The sequence below is a fragment of the Aspergillus sydowii genome (genome assembly GCF_001890705.1).
Source record: "Aspergillus sydowii CBS 593.65 unplaced genomic scaffold ASPSYscaffold_10, whole genome shotgun sequence".
In the NCBI taxonomy this organism is placed as follows: domain Eukaryota; kingdom Fungi; phylum Ascomycota; class Eurotiomycetes; order Eurotiales; family Aspergillaceae; genus Aspergillus; species Aspergillus sydowii.
The window spans coordinates 423,342-443,468 of record NW_024467868.1 but is presented as its reverse complement, the minus strand read 5'-3'; the positions used below and the strand labels follow the sequence as shown (position 1 = coordinate 443,468).

Here is a 20,127-nt window from a genome sequence, read left to right as displayed (position 1 = left end):
AGCACAACAATACGCGGCCTGGACGGTTAATACCGTTCTTCACTTGGTCAGAAAAGAATCTATCAACGCCGACGCGGAAGTCTCGAGATTTCGATCCAGAAAAGGAGCCGGACTTGGGCTTGGTTACGGGGATGGTTTGCGGATGTTTTCTTTTCATACATGGCTAGTTATGGGCTTAGTATCTTCATCATCATCAAATGGGAACTTCGACTTCGTTACTGGAAATTGCATTTCATTCTTGTTCGTTGATTGTCGATCGCTCCTCTGGTTTTCGTGGGGTTCATGCTCTTATGGGGAAGGCTGTGATACTTCGCGACGGTCTCCTTGAGAATATGCTCTATATTCTCTTGTTTTCACGTAGTTGCGTAATCGGGTTTTGCTCCTGCATACGTAGCAATCGGCATACGGGTAGCGTTATATGTTCAGCCTCATACAGTCCAACCTTCGAGTCCGGTCGTGCCTTAGAAAAGCAGCAACTTGAACTTATTGAGTGGACAGTCGTTAGCATAACTGGACCACGGAAAGTTCGACTGAATCCGCGTCTGTTGGCCAATACCCTTGAGCGAGCACATCCCTTGCCCGTATCTATATCATTAGAACATTCTGGTCAATCTAGGGGATCGCCTTGCTCCATTAAGCCCTTGTGGCTCATGAGAAACGGATAATATAAACAACCATGAATCTATGCATACATCTATCCGTCACTAACAAAGCCAGCAAGCCAGTATCAAACACAGATCTCTGAACGCCAGCAGAGACAAACCCGGAGATACCCTCGGAGCACATAACAAGCAAAAATTAAGCCCCGTAACGATTATTCCTCTGCCATTCAGACACCCAACTCCGTCTAATAGTAATGGGCCATCTCCAAACCAGCCCTCTTGAACCCACATTTGATATAAAATCCTTCGTTTGCCTCCGAGCAATCCAAGATAGTCTGTGCAACTCAGTTAGTCCCTGCCCAGATGAGTCGACCAAAACGGCGAAGAAAGAAATGAAGAACAAACCTTATAACACCCAACCTTCTCGGCCACAAAATCCAACGCCTGAATCACCCTAAGCCCCAACTTCTTCCCCTGCTGCCCCTTCTCAACAGCAATATCCTCAATATGCCCGACCATTCCCAGGGAGTGGATGAACTTGCGCTCAACTATCAGGCTCCCTGTCGCAACAATCTGGTCTTCCTCGTCAACGATAACAAGGAGGTAGTACTCGTCATTCCGCGAGGAGATCCAGTCGAATCGCTTATTCCAGGCATCTTCGCTCACGTCACCAACTGTTGTGAGGACGCGCAGGACGTCGAGGTAGCCCCGGTGGAAGTCGGAGCGTTGTACTGGGCGGATCGAGTACCCTTTCGGAAGGACGTCGGAGACGAGGGGGGAGATGAGGGTGGTGGAGAATAGAGGCTGGTCTTCTTGGGTTGCGATAGGCATTTTGGATATGTTCTCAGATTGAAAATATAGAGAAAATCGGCAACGATGGCTGAATGTTCGATTAGAAAGCAGCAAGCCGGTTCTGCGAGTCGGGGTTCGCGGTGTTCGGTGTTGCTCAGATTGTAAGGAAGGGTTTAGCGGCGGTGAACGGCCGTTTGAGTTTCAGTCTAGGGTCTCTCGCCGCTAGCTTGACAAGGCAGGTTCAATCGGATTGAAAAGAGCGGGCTATGACAATAATGTGATTATAAACGAGAGACGTCAAGTTGGGAGGAATGAGAAGGAAAGTTCAAGTTGTCAACAATGGAAGATTTGAGGCGGAGTACAGTATATGGACCTAAAATCGAGGGAGCTGAACCACGGTCCCACTTGAAACACTGCGAGATTGGACAGTGCGAGGTATTTATAGATCAGAAGAGACTTCAGTAGTTCAGTTGGCAAATTGTACAACTCGGTTGTTGATTCTTCAATGTCAGGAATTTAATGAATTTTTATTTTTAACGTGAGTCTCAATCATGTTTTGCCTCTAAAAAGGGGTGTTCCTGTCCATTCGGGGTATAGAGTTGATCCAAAAATAACTTAAGACAAGCCAAGACATAGTCAATCCAAGAGGCAAAAAATTTCAAAACGGAAGGAAGAAAGAAAAATAATACAATATATTCCAATATACAAGTCAATAATAGCTAAAAATCGCTACAGTGATTTATACCAGTCTAAGTTTAACACCAGCCCAACTCATAATGCTCATCTATTTCTTCTCCTTGGGGCTCAGCATCAGCTCAGGGCGGACGTGCTTGTCAAAGTCCTCCTCGCTGAGTGCCTTGAGTTCCATAGCACTCTCCTTGAGGGTGATGCCCTTCTTGTGGGCGTTCTTGGCGACCTTGGAGGCCATGTCGTAACCAATGACGGGGTTTAGGCAGGTAACAAGCATCAGACTGCGAAAGTTAGTGAACTTGACAAACAACCTATAAGTTCAGACAAGTAAATAAAACTTACCTCTCGTGGAGGAGAGTGTTAATTCTGGGCTCGTTAGCCTCAAGGCCAGCCACAAGGTTCTTCTCGAAGCTCTTCATTCCGTCGGCAAGAATGCGAACGCTGTGCAGAAGGTTACGGATCAGGACGGGCTTGAACACGTTCAGCTCGAACTGGCCGTTCATGCCGCCAATTGTGGCAGCAACGTGGTTACCCATGACCTGAGAGCAGACCATGGTCAAAGACTCGCACTGGGTAGGGTTAACCTTTCCAGGCATGATGGAAGAACCGGGCTCGTTCTCGGGAAGGATAAGCTCGCCGAGACCGCAGCGGGGGCCGGATCCCAGGTAACGAATATCCTGTGCGATCTTGAACAGAGAGCCAGCAAGGGTGTTCAAAGAACCGGAGGCCTCGACGATGGCGTCGTGGGCAGCAAGAACTTCGAACTTGTTAGGTGCGGTCTTGAACTCGGTGCCGGTCAGCTTGGAGACCTCGACAGCGATGGCCTCGTCGAAGCCCTTGAAGGTGTTCAGACCAGTACCGACAGCGGTACCACCCTGGGCAAGCTGGCGCAGGTGGGGCAGGGAGTTCTGGACGCGCTCAATGTTGCGGTCCAGCTGAGCAACGTAACCAGAGAACTCCTGGCCAAGGGTAAGAGGGGTGGCATCCTGGAGATGGGTACGGCCGATCTTGATGATGTGCTGGAAGTTGTCCACCTTCTTCTGGAGAGCATCACGGAGACTCTTCAGGGAAGGAAGGAGAGTGTTCTCAAGCTCCACGACGGCGGCGATATGCATGGCAGTGGGGAACGAGTCGTTGGACGAAGCGGACATATTGACGTGGTCGTTGGGGTGGACGGGCTTCTTGGTGCCCATCTTGCCCCCCAGGATCTCAATGGCACGGTTGGAGATGACTTCGTTCGAGTTCATGTTGGACTGAGTGCCGGAACCGGTCTGCCAAACGACCAGGGGGAAGTGGTCGAGGAGCTTGCCCTCGGCCACTTCACCGGCGGCCTGCTTGATAGCCTCACCAATCTTAGGGTCTACAGCGGATCAGCATCCATTTACTCCTTTGGAAAGTCAGCGAAATATTGCTTACCAAGGCCATACTTCATGTTCACGGTAGCAGCGGCACTCTTCAGGACACCGAAGGCCTTGACAACGGCATCAGGCATGCGGTCCTGAGGCTGGTTGATGTCGAAGTTACCCAGGGATCTATCCATCCATCAGCATCCATTCTCATTACTTCGTATACCCATTCGCCAGTATCTTACCGCTGAGTCTGCGCACCCCAGTACTTATCGGCGGGAACCTAGAATCATTCCAATTAGACCTTGTATCGAGTTGTTTGGGAGACGACCGAACTGTCGTACCTGGATTTCGCCAAAGGCGTCGCTTTCGGTGCGGGATCCCGAAGCCTATAATGCATGTGTCAGCGCCTCCGGATTGAAGATCGAGTTGTATCCTCGTCGGGGTGCCCCGAAGTGTAGAGAGCCATACCATTGTGACTGTTGAGCTGAAGGGTCTCTTGTTTGAGAAGGACTGAACGGACTGGAGGCGGGGGAACTGTTGCAGTTGACGGGGGTTGGAGCAGAGCGAGCGTCGGCTAGCCAACGAGGCGGGGGAGCGAGCAGCCAACGTCAGTCCGGTGCGGGCCAATGCGGAGGTGTTCGACGTTCTAGCAACCGCATGTGGCAGGGAGCTCAATGAGCGCACCGCGGTTCGGGAAGCCATAGCGAAAGATTAAATGCCGGGATGTATAAAAAAGACGGGAACCCGAGAGTTAAGTAACCTCTAAGTGTTAGGGATTGGAAGCAACTGGGAGGATTGGACCGTTCCAGGAGAAAAGAAGAGAGAGAAAAAAAAGCGCTCCGAAAGGCGGCCAGCACAACACACTTAAAGATGCGACAGCTTCTGAGGCTTCCAGCTCTTTTGTTGCTCTGCCGTCCGAAGTCGCCGGCCGATTTCTCCCGGTCTGGTATTACAAGTACGCGACTGGAGCTTTCTATGGGAAACCGATCAAAATCCGAATACGGTACGGTATCAGGTATTGGCGGATAAACCAAAATCCAGTCTTTCCTTTGCTCCTTGAGGACCCTAACACACTTCAAGTTCAAGCAGAACGAGAGACGAATGTCGTCTGCATCGTCTCAATCACCTTCTTATTGAACTGCTTGGCCGATTCAAGAATTCCATCCAACCCACCAAAGGTGTGCGGAACTCCCGCAACCCGGACCAATTCCACTCGCCCGCCTGCCACTCTCAGCTTGTCTGCATATACTTCGGCTTCATCTCGCAAGGGGTCCATCTCGGCACTGAAGACCAAAGCCGGCGCCAGGTTGGAAAAGTCACGGGCTAACATTGGGGATATCTTCCAATTCTGAGAATTACTTGCAATGAGACTCAGGAAAGCAACAGGGTTACCAAGAGTAACTTACATCTTCCGACGGCGCAGGTCGTGGCACCCCGAGGAAATGCTTATGGAAGTATGACATCCTCGCCACTGGCAGGGCTACGGTAAACTCCATCTCCCGATACGAGTCGTACGGAGAATTTTCCCGGTCAAAATCCCCATCTGGCGTGAACGAACTGTGCAAGTCGCAGACAGGCACCACGAGGATCTGCAACGCAAGCGGAATATTGGCGTTTCGACAGTGGTGGGCTATTACCGCGGAAAGATGTCCTCCAGCAGATGTCCCGCCAACTGATATTCTATCCAGATCGAGATTGAATTCTCCTGCTTGAGACCTAACCTGGATAACAAGTCAGATGAAGGGACAATGCACCAACAGTGGCAGAGAACGTACCCAGTTGAAGGCGGCCCAGCAATCGTCCACGGCAGTGGGGAACCTGTACTCAGGCGCGAGCCGATAGTCTACGTCAAAGACTACCAGGTGACCATCGAGTCCATTCACGAGGCGTTTGCAAAAGTCATGATCAGTCGAAAGATTTCCAAAGACCCAGCCACCCCCATGAAAGTTGATGTAAACGGCTCTCTTCTTGGGCCGTCCTTGTTCATCATGGGCAGGCGCGGGCTCAAAGATACGAATCCTGATCTCTCCGTCTTTAACCGCGCACGTCTTCTCGGTTATGCTGAAAACATCCGGACCCGCAGCACGACCGTACGCCGTCAAGTACTTGGCCGGGTCTTTGCGAAAGACTTCAATCGGTACCTCATGCGTATGCAGCCGTCCCGCATTGTATTTGTTGTAGTACTCTACGTATACCGGGTCAAAGCGTGGGAGAAGGTCTGGAGGGATGCTGTTGTGGAGAGGCTGGACTACGAATCCTGGACGCAGTTCATGCAGGTCCTTGTTTCCCGCCATTGGTCGTTCCTTTAATAAAGAAATGCGACTTTGTAAAAGTGGTTTAAAATGTAAGGTGTGCTCAGTAGAGATAAAAAAGTTATCAGGCAGACAGTTGTCATTGTAATGAAAATGCGGGGGTGTTTGGTTCTCTTCCTCCCTGTCCCCAGACACGCTATCTTTCTCCTTCTCCAACTGCATCGAAGTCCGGCACGTAACATCTCCAAAATACAACGCTCTAGCTTCGAAAATCCGTTAGCTCACTTCATCGTAAAAGGTGGCCCAGTACCGTCATGGGATCGGCCGTCCGCGAGAGATGTCGTTGGGCGTGCTGCTCTGCTCGGCTACCACCGGCTATCACCATATCGCTGGATGACCGTCGGATATTGTTGACGAGTCCTATCCAGCTGACTTCTGACCTCATGGATCAGTCTGTGGAACTAGGTAAGGGGTTTCCAGATTATTCCTTCGCATTGAGCAAATCAATTGATGCCAATTTTTGCTACGAGCGTGGAACAGAACAAAGCCCCTACCAGCCTTGAGCAGCCATGGACTTTAGGAGCATGCTCCACCGTCACTGGCGCAACAGTTCATTTTCGCTATCTTGGCCAGCCGGATAAGACCAGGAATTGCCTCACGCTTGGGGTATACTCAAGCAGTCCTCCAGTTTTATCGGGTTAGCGGCTGTCCTTGCCGGATCGGCTTCGCCTGGTTCCAGCAGAAATTTTTTTGAATAGCCAATGATGCCCAGATCCAATAATCGGGACCACATACAGGGGCGACATCGGTCCAAACTTATCGATTAGGGCATTCGAGTATATCTTGACGCTCTTCCCCAGTTTCCAAAGATCTTCAATCCCCCATACAAAGGTAGAGTGAAGATAACCAGCCGGGTATTTCTTTGACTCATCCCATACACCCCATTCACAAAAGGAATCTCGCCTAGTACTATAATAGAGCACCCACTTCTCCACAACGAATCCCACCTTTGACAGCACTTTCACCCTCTCAATTCCTCTGCAGGACGACCCTAAACACCAATCACAATGACTGTTCTCAGCGTAAGCCCAGTACCTCCGGACGAGATCTTCGCCCTCAACCGTGCATACACCGACGACGAATACCCCCAAAAGGTCAACCTTGGTGTGGGTGTTTACCGAACAAACGATGGCCAGCCATGGCCACTACCGGTCGTGCAAGAAGCAGAGAAGCAGCTCGCAGCAGAAAATAACATCTTTCGCCATGAATATACAGCCATTGAAGGCGACAGGGCATTTCTCCCTATTGCGCGTGACCTCATGTTCGGCTTCGATCTTCGATCGACCTCCGAGGAGCAAGAAGCATCCAAGGCACGCATTGGAACCGTCCAGACAGTCGCAGGTACCGGCGCGAACCACCTAGGTGCCCTCTTCCTCGCAACGCACATGAAGCCCAAAACCGTCTGGCTCTCCAACCCCTCCTGGGCAAACCACCTCACGATTTGGGAACTTGCCGGTGTCCCGCGCAAAACATACCCCTACTATTCTGCCGCTACCCGCTCTTTCGACTTCGATGGCATGATGTCAACACTTGAATCCGAGGCTCAAGAGGGCGATGTCGTCCTCCTCCACGCCTGCGCCCACAACCCCACAGGTCTAGACCCCAACAAGGAACAATGGAAATCCATTATCGACCTCTGTGAGCGCAAGGGAGTCTTCCCCTTCTTCGACTCGGCCTACCAGGGCTTCGCATCCGGGTCTGTAGACGAAGACGCCTGGGCCGTGCGCTACGTCCTCAACGAGAAACCTCAGATGGAAATGTGCGTTGCGCAAAGTTTCTCCAAGAACTTTGGCCTCTACGGCCAGCGCGTCGGCGCATTCCACTACGTCCTTAACGAGGGCGCCCGAGACCTCCGCGACACCGTCGTCAACAACCTCTGCCATCTCATTCGAGGCGAGTTCTCTATGGGCCCAACGGCCGGGTGTAGCATCGTCAAGAAGATCCTCACAAACCCTGAGCTTACAGCGCAATGGCACGGCGACCTCGAGGTCATGAGCTCACGCATTATCTCGATGCGGAAAGCTCTCTACGATGAATTAGTTCGACTCGAGACCCCCGGCACTTGGAAACACATTGTTGAACAGGTAAACCGTTCCGCCCATCCATACAAGAAAAAGCCAATCACTCTAACGATCTTTACAGAACGGAATGTTCTCCTACACCGGCCTTACCCCCTCGCAAGTCTACGCACTCAAAGACAAGTACCATGTCTACCTGCTGAAATCCGGCAGAGCATCCATCAGCGGTCGTAAGCAACACCGAGGTCCCATTATACATCCCAATCCGAAACTAACAAGTTTATTCTCTACCACAGTGAGCCCCAAAAATGTGAACTACGTCGCCAGAGCCATTGACGAGGTCGTACGGAACATTAACTAAACAATTAAATTTAAGTTTGCGAACCGTCTTCCAACGAGTCATGCTACATGTATAGCTTATGCATAAATAGACTAGGATACCGTCTAATAGTGTCTGTTTTTCCAATGGGGTTTCATAGCGCGAATGAAGAACATGCATGACTTCATTATTATAAAGTATTCAAAAAAAAAATCCAAACACTTACTAAAAGCGACGAGAAAAAGTAAAGGAGTTCATGAAATATTGATTCCTCATGACATGGAGCATTAAAAGAGAACTATCTAAACTCAACCATCTACTATACAGAATGGTAGTCAATAGAGCAAAGCACAAAACGCGCAAACAATCATAAGAAAAAAAAAATAGTGATGGAAGGTAAAAGCATGAGAATTGAATGCGTAATGGCATGGGGTTGGAATTGACAGGATCATAAGAGATTTTAGGTCAAGGTCGATTCCCCAGGGTGTCATATCAGGTAAAGATGGATATACAATATTCGAGCGCTGCGCTGGATAGCCAGCTCATTATTAAAGAGGCACCTCATTGAAATCCGACTCCCCTGAATGCTCCTTCGATTTCCCCTTCTCACCTTCTTTAGCGCTGGGTAGGCTTCCCTCTTCCCCCTCGTTCTCTTCCTCCTTTTCCTCATCCTCGTTCTCGTGATCTTGTTCAACCGTTTTCTCGGACAAGTCTTGTGTTTTCGAGTCCTCTTTCTCAGGATCTTCAGCAGGTAGTGGCGCCGACTCTGATTTGGTTTCTCCGTTGGTTTCGGGCTCATCCTCCTGCTTGTCCTCTGGAGATGCTACTGTCTGCGTCCCATTGGTTTCGGAGTCTTCATCCTTTGGAGGTGGAGGCGGCGGCGTCTCTGAATCTCCTGAAGCATCATTTTCTTCATCTTCTGCCTTTGGTTGCCCACTCATATCAGCTCCAGGGAACGGGGTTGGCGGCGCTTCAGGCGCACTTTGGTCCGCTTCTTGTTGGTTTGTAGGGAGAGATAAGGACTGTGAATGAGATTGAGACTGGCGCGATGGAGAGGCTATAGATGAAGTCGTGCGCTGGTGCTGTGTTGAGCCGTGGATGGGTCCAAGTTGACGGGCCTTGGGGTCGGCGTTCAGGTAATAGCCCCTTACGCTAACGATAGTGCCCTCTGCCTCGCAAGCGTCAACCCACTCAGGAACCACGACTGGAATGTTCATCTCGACAGCCTTCTCCCACAGCGGGCCTCTGCCCTCCGAGCAGACAAAGTGTGTAGTGTCGATTCGGACCGAGTCGATGAGTCTTCCGCCAATGCGATCGAGAGCCTCGCCGAGGGCGTCCTTCCGCTGGTCGTTAAGAATGCCGGTAGTCACTGTAATACCAGACAAGTCTGTCATCTTGTGTGTCCGACAAGTCAACTTCTCTGATTGGTATGTGCCTGCGGTCGTGCGTAAAACGAGATGGAAGGTGTATTCGGAGTGGATTGCGAGACCACTGATCTTGGTGCTGCGCGTCTCAAGAGGCCGGGGAATAGAACCGGCCTTGGAGCCATTGCGGTAAAGTGAGAGGGTCTTTAAGGATGCGGTGGCCAGGTCGATAGGGTCCCATTCGAGAACAAGGGAGGTTTGTGTAGCGTTGCGGAGGCGGAGTATGGGTGGTGAAGGGGTCTTGATGCCGTAAGTGTTGAGAATGCGCTTTTGAAGGCCCTGGAAGGAGGCCATGTTGGCGGCTTCTGCAGCATTGTTGCGCGCCACGGTAATATCAACGATGCTTCCGGAGGTAATATTGCTAGGCAAGAGAACCGAGGGGAATTCGATCTAGGAGCGAGCAAAGTTAGCATTGGTGGCCACGTGGGGTAATGGGTGGAAACTCGAAAAGTCTTAGAACCTGATACTAAGAAATTGGCTCGGGACCAAGTTCATAGCAGGCCATGGCCCGTCAAGGGCATCGTTTCTGCAGACTGGGAAGCCTTACCAGGCGGTTGTCTTGGGTCAACAGGACAGCGACACCAGCGTCGACCTTTCCGACGGTCAAGGAGACCAGCATTCTGGCGAGTGAGCACAAATCAAGAAATCCGCTAGATATAGCACATTAACAGGCGAAAGGTGGCACTGGACGGATTGGAGGCGAGAGACCCTGACGGAAAGTGAAAGTTGGCTGTTGATGCTCCCTGGAGATCGGCCGCAGTTAGCGAAGATGCCAAGCTGGGCCAGACTGGGGAGCCGCGTGCCTGTCAGGAGCATTCGTCATCAGCAGCGCCCCCAGACAATCATTGCTCAATTCCATACGGAGCATTATTTCAGTCGGGCAGCTACAAATGCTCTTCCAGAAAATCTATAAAAGTCGATTTTTCTTCTTGCTGTGGCATGCTCGGGAGCTTTTTACAAGCAAGCTTCTTGCTGCAAACAACTAATAGTACATGGGTATCATACGGAGTATAACAATGATCAGCAACTTGGACTTAGGCACTCCCTTAGCACTTTTTACGAGGCCTTGTGTTTGGCCGTGAGGTGCCCCTGTGCGTCTGTGTTGATTGCTGGGCTCGTCTGGTCCTTGCAACTTTCGACTTTCCAGCGTTTATCGACTGTTCATTTTGTTGCTGCCACATCAATTCATCCACCTTAGGCTTCATCTCCTTCCGGAACGCAGGAAAACTCCCCTGAAGTGAACCGGGCAGAATCGTTATAGTGACGGTCCCTCTCATATTACCATGAATCCCATCAGTTGAGGCAATATTCGAGTCCAACTTTCTGCCCTTATCATCAAACCCGCGAGCTTTCAGCTCATATACAAATGCATCTCGCACTTTTCGAGTGACCCGAGATCTGACCACCCGTTTTTCACCAAGTATCTGGATAGAGTTCACTCTCCACCATAGTGTATTTGGATCACGGTTATCGCACTGAAACTTTATCTTCGGGTAGATGGGGCTTTGTCGAAGAGCAAGGTATCGAGAAGCAAACGACGGTATAACCGATTTAGGTGTGAATTTAAATGTGAATAGGCGCCTAGGCGCGGGTTGTGCCATTTCGAGAACTAAACCACCATGGAGGTAAAGAGTGGGCGCATAAAAATCAGAGGGCCGGAGAATGAGCGGCATGCGTCGCCAGGTACTGGCAGGTACCAGTTGCCACCCAACGCACAAGGCTTGCCAAGAGCAGTTGTGAGCTCAACGCGCCTCGGTAATCAAGAAACAAAAATTGCAAGAGCCAAAGAGAATTGCACTGAATCAGTTCGAAATCCAAATATCCGGCATCAATACTCAGGGCGGTGAGGATTCTCTCGCTTTGTGGCAAGCCTAAGGCAAAGTTCAGGCCGCCACACTCGCTGACATAAGTCATCACAAACCCGTTTGAGAGAGATTTAAAGGCACAATCTCCCCCCACTTCCACGTCCTTTCGGCTGCCCATCTCCTTTCACCTTTGGACCCCAATCTCTATTTCGATCTTTTGATCAGGCATACCATTCCCAGCAAACCGCTAGGGATATTTCAGTATGCCCAAGAACAAGGGAAAGGTATGACTCACCTTTTTTATCCATCTCACCCCGCTCTGCCAGATTTTCTGCTGTGTGCCACCCAACTTCGCCTCCCGTCCCTACCGCAATATTTCGCCAGTGATATCTTGTGATTGCGCTAGGTTAGCCGGATATATTTCGGCGGAAGGGAGTAGCAAAGCTTTGGCGAGCACAGCTTTGGATTGCCGCCACTATGACCATATGCTAACACAAAATCGTGTATAGGGCGGTAAGAACCGTCGTCGCGGAAAGAACGAAAACGACAACGAGAAGCGTGAGCTCGTATTCAAGGAAGAAGGCCAGGAGTATGCGCAGGTCGTGAAGATGCTCGGTAACGGCCGTCTGGAGGCTCTGTGCTTCGACGGCGAAAAGCGACTCGCACACATTCGTGGCAAGCTGAGAAAGAAGGTCTGGATCAACCAGGGCGATATCATCCTTCTCTCGCTGCGTGAATACCAAGACGAAAAGGGCGACGTCATCATGAAATACACCGCCGACGAGGCCAGAAGTCTGAAGGCCTACGGCGAGCTGCCCGAGCACGCCAAGATCAACGAAACCGACACCTATGGTCACGAAGGTTTCGAGGACAACGTCGAGTTCGACGAGGACCGCGATAGCGAAGAAGAGAAGGACGTCGATATCGACGAACTCTAAAAACCTTGCCCCAACTCCGATATCTTTGCATTCCATACTCCCACAAGAGCCACTGGGTTCTTCCCGCCAGCTTCGATCTTCGGCCTTTTTGTTTTCTATCAGCACGGCTTTTTAAACTACTACGTGGCGAGGAAACTAACTCGCGTCCTACGACCGTGATGGAATCATAACGAGAAATCGCAGCTTACGGGATTCCCCCGCTTCGGTTTACCCTCAGAAGACCGGTGCTCTTCCAAGCTTCAAAGTACGGAGCATTGATATTCGGGACACTGGAGAACTATCCCATGATGACGATAGACTGGGTATGCTTCCTTTCTTTCGCACAGTTCATCGTGGGAGATGTTCCCCAGATGCTGCAGAGAAATGGACGCGACACGTACCGTCTCAGCTACGCACTGCTCCACGTCGTGTCAACGATCCTTTGTCTGTTTCTCTTTCTACTTGCTCCTTGCTCCTTTTCTTTTCCTGTTGAAAAAGCTTGGATGATAGATTAATGAAAGGGTTATAAAAAAAAAAAATTTCCAGACAATTTTACATTTGTAGAGCACATCTATTATAGGTGTCATCCACTAGTAAGATTATATAACCTAACTATTCCCCATCGAAAACACTCTTCCGGAAGAATCCAACAACCTGCCTGGCAGCCTCCTTTCCCATATACGGATCAAGCTGTTCAACGTCCATATTTGCAATCTCAGTAATATTCCCAATATCAAGGATCAGCCGCTCCAATACCTGCGGGGAGACACCTGGAACAGCCCTTAACATCTCTTGAGGCAGGAGATTGAACGTCCGGTGCTCAATTCCCGAGGCCGTCATCACATCCCCCGTTCCCGTTTCTGCGTCTGTCAAAATGTCCACATCTAGCCCTATCTGCACAGCACGGACAGGGTCCGGCTCCGGTGCATTTTTCTTCAATTCAGCGAAGATTTCTGCGGTTTGGTAGGGTGAGGACGACCAGATGATTTTCAGTCTTGGGAAGGCGAGTGTCAGGAGGACGAGGAGGTGTTGTGCTGATTTAGGGGCTGATGGGTTAATGAGTGCGTTGCTGGATGATAGAGACGTTGTTACTGCTCCTGATGAGGAAAATCCGAAGTCGGTTAGGAAGGTTGTCCCCGGGGTAGTTGCGGATGTGAAGGCGTCGAAGGTGAAGGATTTGTTTTCGTCGAATTCGATTAGTAGAAGAGGGGACTTATAATGCTGGGTCATTGTTTCAGCTTGGTTGTACAAGCGGCCGTTGCGGAGTGAGGATATCAGGTCCCGAACGGATTTGCGTTCAACGCAGATGTCTGGGGTGAGGATGTAGTCGCCTACTGTTATTTGGCAGGGTACGATGATCATGTTGTTGCCATGGAGGAGGGATGGGAGGGCACTTCTGAATTCTCGAACATCGACTACCACTCGTGGCGGCGACGCTGTTGCTGTGAGACGACCGCCACCGGCAATGCGGGTGTTGACTGTTCGTAGGAATTGCTCTTGTGGGTCTTCAAGACTCTTGTCATGTGTGATGGTTACAGCCATATTCTAAAATATAATGTGTTAGCTTCTACCTTTCAACGGTGCCGGGGGGTCGGAGGGTGGTTGCCTTACGCTCTTCTCTTTGATGAGCTTGGTGAACGCGTCTTTCTCGCGCCTGACTGCACTCAAGTACCGTTGTTCTTCGACAGAGCCACCATAATACATGAAGTACACACGCACATTTCTTCCTACGTGAGAGCTGCGGTACACCTCAACTCTTCGAATGAAAGCAGAGTCCGGCTCGTACATGATAATGTACCGAGGGCGCACCTCTTCGAGAATGTGCTCGTCCATATCACCATCAAACGGATGTACCATTACCAAGTCACCCATGTCATACAGCTCGTAGAAGTCGCCCATGTCCTCGAAGTCATCGATAATGATCTCTTCCTTTAGCGTCTCCTCGGTTTCAGTGGGTTGAATCTCATCCAGAAGACCAGACATCTGTTCCGAAGGCTCGGTATCTGCTTGGACACTGGCATTCGCTGGACGTCCTGGAATTGAATTTGTAACCACACCCCCACCGCGGACTCGGCGTCGCTTGTTTGGAGGAGCTCTTCCTTGTGGGGTTGACGGTCGTGGTGTATCTCGGCCTGATCCAGACGGAGTCACCTCACTCGAAAGTTTCCCTGACAAATTCTTGTTGACGTTGGACAGTGAGCGTTTCCAGTCAATATACTCTCTTAGTCTTCGGCGCAGCATCACATCCGCCGAGCGTCTCTTTTCTTGTTTGCGTTCTTCATCATCCGCATTATCCTGTCTGTCCTCTTCTACTTTCGTATGCATCGTCCCCAGATACTCCCGAAGTTGGCGACACATTCGTTGGTCAGCGCACATTATTAACACAGTGCTATTTGACTCGTCCATATTGACGGGGTTGAGATATGCGTCTGTTTCAATCTCCTCGAGTATCTCAGCCAGGACCTCCCATTTAGGCTGTTCTTCTAAAACAGGTCGAAGTGTAGTAGGTAAAGAGGTTAAGGACGAGCGAGCGGCATCATTGCCAATTTTTCCCTCGTACACCCGCGACTTCGCTGTCTGGAAAAGAACATGGGCGGCGTCAAGAAAGAGCCATGGTGAATAGTTGTGTCTCGTTGATCCTGGAGGCGGGGAGTGTGCGGTTACAATAGTATCGAGATATTTAACAAATGAAACAGCATCGTAAGTGAGGAGGGCGCTGGCTATAGTCAGTAGCCGGTACAGGGTAATTCGTAAGAGTGGCGCTTGTCTTACTGAAGTATTGCCCGAAGATCACTGAGGTCACTCACAATCTGCTTCGTTCTGAAACTCACTCGGTGCCACATGGGATCAAGCTGACGTCTGATGGCAATATCAAAGCTCCTGTGCAGAGCACTATCCAAAGTCCAATCAGCCATGTCCAAACCTGTATTCGCCTTCTTGAGCTCTCCGATACAGAGTTCAACGCATTCAAGAACAGCGTTTTGGATTTCCCGCATCTTATCGCTCATGGGGACCTCAAGCTCGATTACTTCTGCTTTTCTGTGGCCTTCCAAAGACTCAGCGACAGTAACGTGGAATCGCGGCCATAATGACGCTTTGCGCAGGAACAGGTTCCGCAGGGAATTGGCCAAAGGCGCAAACCCTGTCGTGAAAGGCTCTGGGGAGTCCGAGAAGGCTTTCAGAAAACCGCTTTTGTTGGCATGACGAAATATCCGGATTATGAATGCCTCGGTTGACGTTGCGACAATCCTAGTCGGTTAGTTGGTTTGTGAGCAGGTCGGGGAAGCAGAGCCTTACTTGTCAGCATGAAGTACAACCAGTCCAGTCACCTTCTCTGGGTCAAGTAGCTCTGGGAAGGGTCAGATCAAGCTCAACGTTGGAGATGATCGGGTATGAAAGTACTTGACAGCAAATCCACGACTAGTATTCTGGATGTCACACTCAGAATGCCACCTTGGGCGTATATCCTCTCTCTAAACTTCCATCAATATTCAATCTCAGGACCTATTTAACGCAGCACGCACCGCATGGGAACTGTAGCCCTATCTGTATTGATGACCTTCAGACCCCTCGCAAGAGGGGTTCTGCTTATTGCATAATGCTCTGCCAGGGCTTCAAGGGCGTCAGCACCGCTTGCGTGATGGACTGTCGCTCAATTAACATACCCTCGCCAATCCATTCATTCTCTCTATCATCTGCCCCCACTAATAACACCAAGTTATTCCCAGCAGAATCGTAAAAGTGAAGCAGATTCGTAATCAAGCGAAGGAGCCCCAGGCCCCGGGCGAGGATGACCAATTCATCTTCCCCGCGGAGTTCGGTGAAGATGTCCTGCTGGAATTGCTACAGCGTACCCTATCAGCGGAGAAAGCACATTGATACATGGACGCCGATCGTCATGAATACATACCAGGGGCAGTGACAGCTTCACCGGCGCATTCTGTCGTTCAGGCGGCATGAGGAGCCTCTTTACGCGAGCAGATGAGGTCTCGTCGCGAAGTTAGGCACAAAGTGAACACGAAGTCACGTGTTATGATGCAATCTATACTTTGCTTAGCTTTTCTGCTAAAGAATACTCCTGGCTATTCTATACTTGGTAGAGTTGTTTTTGTGAATACTTTAGAATACTGACGGGCTTGGTATTCATCAAGGCCAGAATAGGGGCGAATGCAGGGGGCTGCTATAAGGACCGCATATTTATACCTAGCTTCGCATTTGAAGCCCCAGGGAAAAATTGGGGATTAAATTAATTAGTTTTAGCTAGTGACACATAGTTCATCAAATTGATACACATATCTCATATTGCAAACGGTTATCGTGAAAGCATTCCTGACTTATTTATTCAGCTCCTTCATACGCGCTTCGATTTCCTCTCGAGACGCTTTAGGCGGCATATCTGGTGATAGCTCGTTAGGCATCTGAAATTACGTAGAGCGTTCAATGCGTCGATATCACAATATGGTACTCACTTTCGGGGATCTGGGGCCCCTTTGAGATATGATCCTGCGCAGTGGCTTTCTTGCTCTGGTCCTGAGAATTCGAGGACTCGTTGTTGTTTCCTGGGGCGAATGTCTTGGGATCTGGAATAACGGGCATGGCGACTAATGATATTTCCGAGCTTCAAAAACCTAGTAGGATGATATCGATTATCTGTAGATGGTGAAGAAGAAAACTACTGCCATCGAGACTATATACCAAAGTAAAAGACGAGGTGACGTCATCCACAGTAGGACAAGCACTTGGACGTTGAGACAAACCATTAGCAGGTGGCTCATATAGCTCTGGGGACACTGTAGCCCCGCCTAGTCCTTGGTTGCCCTGTTCGTATATGGTGGGTTGGTTGCATTGCGCATTCGAATAGGGCAGTTCAGTGCGGCCTCACTCAACAAGATATAGGTATAGCTGTACCTAATTAGGTTCCGCTAGGGTCAATATGAGTTAGGCATCCAAATAGAAATACTACAGTAACAGGCCAACGAGACAGTGGCGACCCATGAAGCATTCAGAAGTTGACCAAGAACGGCACTACACAGAAAATCACTGTGAAGTGTAGACTACTGCGTAAGGCTGTTGCTGGTCGCATGCGAATTCATTCCCCACCGGGCGGTGCCTCTAAAGTTGTTTAGTGCCTGCGACTCCGCTCGCTCTTGTCTGCCTCACCTCAACTCCACGAGACGACTTCCTTTACCTCCCCAATCCTGCATTCCAAAAGACCCCATAATCCCTGCACACTGGGAACAGAACAACGCTATTCCTTGAGCATATTCGACCCGAGCTAGGCCTTTAACCCGACGCCGAGCGCCAGCTACTCGCTTGCCCTGCTCCCAACTACCGCCGGTTTTTGCCGCTGACAAGATCAGCTATATCTGTCCCTAGGAAACAAGCGCTTCTTGTTCTTAGAAAATCTACCCTGCAATGTGCTGCAGGAAATCAGATTAAGACGACGCCTTCCCCCATATTCTTCGATCACCTCCGTACTTCTACCTCCGCTTTACCCCGCTTGACTCGACATGCCATCTATCCTCAGTGACGCCGACAAGGAGACGGTGAAGAGAAATGTCCCGAAACCGGCAAACAAAATACAGGCAGTAGCGGTTGCGCGGCTCTTTGTGGCCTATCCAGACCCACACAAATGGACGTATACCGGTTTACAAGGCGCTGTTGTGCTGGCGAATGACTTGGTCGGGCGCACCTTTTGGTTGAAGCTGGTGGATGTATCGGTGAGTGGCAAGCCATAATTTTGCTAGGATTATACTCTAACATCGCGCCCCCCGGACTGTAGCCCGCTGGAAAAGGTGTTATCTGGGACCAAGAAATTTATGAGAACTTTCAATACAACCAAGACCGCACGTTCTTCCACACCTTCGAGCTGGACGATTGCCCCGCCGGTTTATCATTTGCCGATGAAAAAGAGGCGAAGACATTCATCAAGAAAATGATAGAGCGGGAGAAGAATGCAAGCAAGGAGACACGCCAAACACCATTTGCGTCAACACGAGGACAGGGCCCTACCCCTGTTGCGAACGGGAAGTCTGGTGGCGTAGGCCGATCAATATTCGGTAGCCTGCTGGGACGGTCGCATGCACCAACGCAGATAACACCGGCCGAACTCCCTCCAGCCCCAACGATACAAGTCGCACCACCACCTCCCGCAGCTTCCCCGGGACGCAAGGAATTGCCATTCGACACTAGTGACCCATCATGGAAGGGATTGCTGAGCGAGCTCGAGGCGATGGGGTTCACGGAAGACCAGATTGCAGACAATGCCGATTTCATCAAGTCGTATATCGAGCAAAAGCAAGCCAGCGAAGCGGAATCTGCATCACCTCCAGTTAATGATAAGAAAGGAAAGGCACCGCCTCCCCCTCCCCCAGCTGCACTACCGCCCAAGGCTACTGCTGTCAGCCCTCAGAATACAGGCAGTAGCTCGGGCAGCCGCAGGGGTGCTCCTCCTCCTCCACCACCGTCGCGCAAGACACAAGCCAAGACAGACGAAGACACGGCTCCCACACCTCCGCGAGACCCGTCGCCGCCAAGAGAAAGGTTTCGTGCCCCTCCACCGATCGCGGATGCTGGCAAATTTGCCCATACAACCGGTCCAGCTCCGCCAGCACGCCCACGAGCGGCGTCAGGCGCTAACCCTGGACCACCGCCGCCACCTCGACCTCCCAAAGCTCCGATGGACGATGGACCTCCTCGATTCGGAGTACCACCTCCATTCCAAGGGGAACGGAAGGTGTCCGCCCCACCAGCGCCCCCTAGCCGTAGCCCGGCACCTCCAGGGCCTCCACCACCCCCGCCGCGGACAGCAAGCCCTGCATCACCACCCCAGCTTCCTCCTAAAGTTCCCAATGCCTCAGGAGGGCCTCCACCACCGCCACCAAGGAGCCCGGCTTCCCACCCCCCACCTCCGCCTCCGCCTGTACCCGGTGCATCACGGCCTACTCCTCCGCCCCCTTCTACAAGCGCTGCTCCGTCTCCACCTCCGCCGCCGCCGCCTGTTTCAAGCATCCCTCCCCCGCCTCCTCCACCGGCACGTCAAAGTCCACCTGCAAGTGCTGCACCGCCGCCGCCGCCGCCACCACCACCACCACCAGCGGCGGGAGGCTCTGCGCCGCCTCCTCCTCCGCCGCCCCCCGGGGCCGGTGCACCCCCACCTCCTCCGCCTCCTCCAGGTGCTGGTGCGCCTCCACCTCCGCCTCCTCCTGGTGGATCGGCGCCTCCATTGCCGCAGCCTGCTGGAGGCAGAGACGATTTGTTGGCTGCTATTAGAGCATCTGGTGGTCAAGGTGGTGGCGGTTTGCGCAAAGTCAAGGATACCGAAAAGAAAGATCGAAGTGCAGCCATGGTGCCAGGAGGAGCTAATGAAACAGCAGCAAGCCCTAGCGCAGGCGGCGCTCCTCAAGGAGGATTGGCGGGAGCATTGCAAGACGCACTGGCGAAGAGAAAACAGAAAGTCAGTGGCAGTGGTAAGCACTAATTTTCAGAACTGTTTGTTATAAATATCTAACTCGATTTCAGATGACGAAAAGGACGACGATGACGATTGGTGAGCGACGAATTGTTGAGCGTCTTCCTGCATCTTCCGTATTTCGTTGCGAGATCTTGTTCAGTTTTATCTTTTCTTGATACCTACGTGCTCCAGTCTTCTTGTAGCAATTCATGTTGTTTGCGGGTTATCAATTGCAAGCGTTTGGTGAGGATGTTTTGTTGAATTCCCAAAAATCTGCAGCGTTCAGTTCACCTTTCAGTGTCTTGTTCATGAAAACCGCCATACGCATCAATGTCGGGGCTACAAAATCTGCAGTTCATTCAATAATGTATAGAAGGTCTGGGAAGAACTTTTCTTATCAGTATATCAATCAATGGTCCCATTAGTAGTCAAGGACTGGGGTGGCT

The 20,127-nt window shown here is 51.0% G+C and overlaps 11 protein-coding genes across 11 annotated transcripts; 4 read left to right on the top strand and 7 right to left on the bottom strand.

Annotated features, from left to right (window-relative positions):
- Positions 1-6: 6 nt before the first annotated feature.
- Positions 7-808, top strand: ASPSYDRAFT_393041 (uncharacterized protein). Its single transcript, XM_040845872.1, has 2 exons — positions 7-60; positions 148-808. Exon 2 carries the CDS (start codon positions 198-200, stop codon positions 663-665), a length of 468 nt encoding a protein of 155 aa, XP_040699787.1. The 5' UTR covers positions 7-60; positions 148-197; the 3' UTR covers positions 666-808.
- Positions 809-847: 39 nt separating this feature from the next.
- Positions 848-1,433, bottom strand: gup1 (glucosamine 6-phosphate N-acetyltransferase; the record flags this gene model as incomplete). Its single annotated transcript, XM_040845171.1, has 2 exons — positions 848-937; positions 1,008-1,433. The coding sequence occupies 2 exons, from the start codon at positions 1,431-1,433 to the stop codon at positions 848-850; spliced, it is 516 nt and encodes a 171-aa protein (XP_040699786.1).
- A 745-nt stretch (positions 1,434-2,178) lies between these two features.
- Positions 2,179-4,135, bottom strand: ASPSYDRAFT_92181 (class II fumarate hydratase; the record flags this gene model as incomplete). Its single annotated transcript, XM_040852625.1, has 6 exons — positions 2,179-2,365; positions 2,427-3,444; positions 3,501-3,616; positions 3,676-3,713; positions 3,775-3,819; positions 3,902-4,135. The coding sequence occupies 6 exons, from the start codon at positions 4,133-4,135 to the stop codon at positions 2,179-2,181; spliced, it is 1,638 nt and encodes a 545-aa protein (XP_040699785.1).
- A 379-nt stretch (positions 4,136-4,514) lies between these two features.
- On the bottom strand, positions 4,515-5,727 carry ASPSYDRAFT_92180 (alpha/beta hydrolase; the record flags this gene model as incomplete). Its single annotated transcript, XM_040852624.1, has 3 exons — positions 4,515-4,781; positions 4,840-5,154; positions 5,209-5,727. The coding sequence occupies 3 exons, from the start codon at positions 5,725-5,727 to the stop codon at positions 4,515-4,517; spliced, it is 1,101 nt and encodes a 366-aa protein (XP_040699784.1).
- Positions 5,728-6,752: 1,025 nt separating this feature from the next.
- On the top strand, positions 6,753-8,124 carry ASPSYDRAFT_60117 (putative aspartate transaminase; the record flags this gene model as incomplete). Its single annotated transcript, XM_040849802.1, has 3 exons — positions 6,753-7,829; positions 7,888-7,993; positions 8,060-8,124. The coding sequence occupies 3 exons, from the start codon at positions 6,753-6,755 to the stop codon at positions 8,122-8,124; spliced, it is 1,248 nt and encodes a 415-aa protein (XP_040699783.1).
- Positions 8,125-8,313: 189 nt separating this feature from the next.
- ASPSYDRAFT_392745 (putative chitin biosynthesis protein (Chs5)) lies at positions 8,314-10,368 on the bottom strand. Its single transcript, XM_040845863.1, has 3 exons — positions 10,310-10,368; positions 10,054-10,249; positions 8,314-9,896 (listed from the first exon to the last, which is right to left on the bottom strand). The coding sequence occupies exons 2-3, from the start codon at positions 10,123-10,125 to the stop codon at positions 8,631-8,633; spliced, it is 1,338 nt and encodes a 445-aa protein (XP_040699782.1). The 5' UTR covers positions 10,126-10,249; positions 10,310-10,368; the 3' UTR covers positions 8,314-8,630.
- On the bottom strand, positions 10,312-11,471 carry ASPSYDRAFT_48236 (uncharacterized protein). Its single transcript, XM_040847591.1, has one exon. It carries the CDS (start codon positions 11,105-11,107, stop codon positions 10,553-10,555), a length of 555 nt encoding a protein of 184 aa, XP_040699781.1. The 5' UTR covers positions 11,108-11,471; the 3' UTR covers positions 10,312-10,552.
- A 103-nt stretch (positions 11,472-11,574) lies between these two features.
- On the top strand, positions 11,575-12,249 carry ASPSYDRAFT_157582 (translation initiation complex factor eIF1A; the record flags this gene model as incomplete). The annotated part of the gene is made up of 2 exons (XM_040842654.1): positions 11,575-11,595; positions 11,821-12,249. 2 exons carry the CDS (start codon positions 11,575-11,577, stop codon positions 12,247-12,249), a joined length of 450 nt encoding a protein of 149 aa, XP_040699780.1.
- Positions 12,250-12,840: 591 nt separating this feature from the next.
- On the bottom strand, positions 12,841-16,186 carry ASPSYDRAFT_60114 (ssDNA endodeoxyribonuclease RAD1; the record flags this gene model as incomplete). Its single annotated transcript, XM_040849801.1, has 8 exons — positions 12,841-13,773; positions 13,840-14,944; positions 15,001-15,477; positions 15,526-15,577; positions 15,631-15,699; positions 15,788-15,840; positions 15,890-16,071; positions 16,139-16,186. 8 exons carry the CDS (start codon positions 16,184-16,186, stop codon positions 12,841-12,843), a joined length of 2,919 nt encoding a protein of 972 aa, XP_040699779.1.
- Positions 16,187-16,562: 376 nt separating this feature from the next.
- Positions 16,563-16,824, bottom strand: ASPSYDRAFT_157343 (uncharacterized protein; the record flags this gene model as incomplete). Its single annotated transcript, XM_040842631.1, has 2 exons — positions 16,563-16,624; positions 16,698-16,824. The coding sequence occupies 2 exons, from the start codon at positions 16,822-16,824 to the stop codon at positions 16,563-16,565; spliced, it is 189 nt and encodes a 62-aa protein (XP_040699778.1).
- A 914-nt stretch (positions 16,825-17,738) lies between these two features.
- Positions 17,739-19,781, top strand: ASPSYDRAFT_92174 (WASP family protein; the record flags this gene model as incomplete). Its single annotated transcript, XM_040852623.1, has 3 exons — positions 17,739-17,948; positions 18,011-19,697; positions 19,750-19,781. 3 exons carry the CDS (start codon positions 17,739-17,741, stop codon positions 19,779-19,781), a joined length of 1,929 nt encoding a protein of 642 aa, XP_040699777.1.
- Between the last annotated feature and the right edge of the window lie 346 nt (positions 19,782-20,127).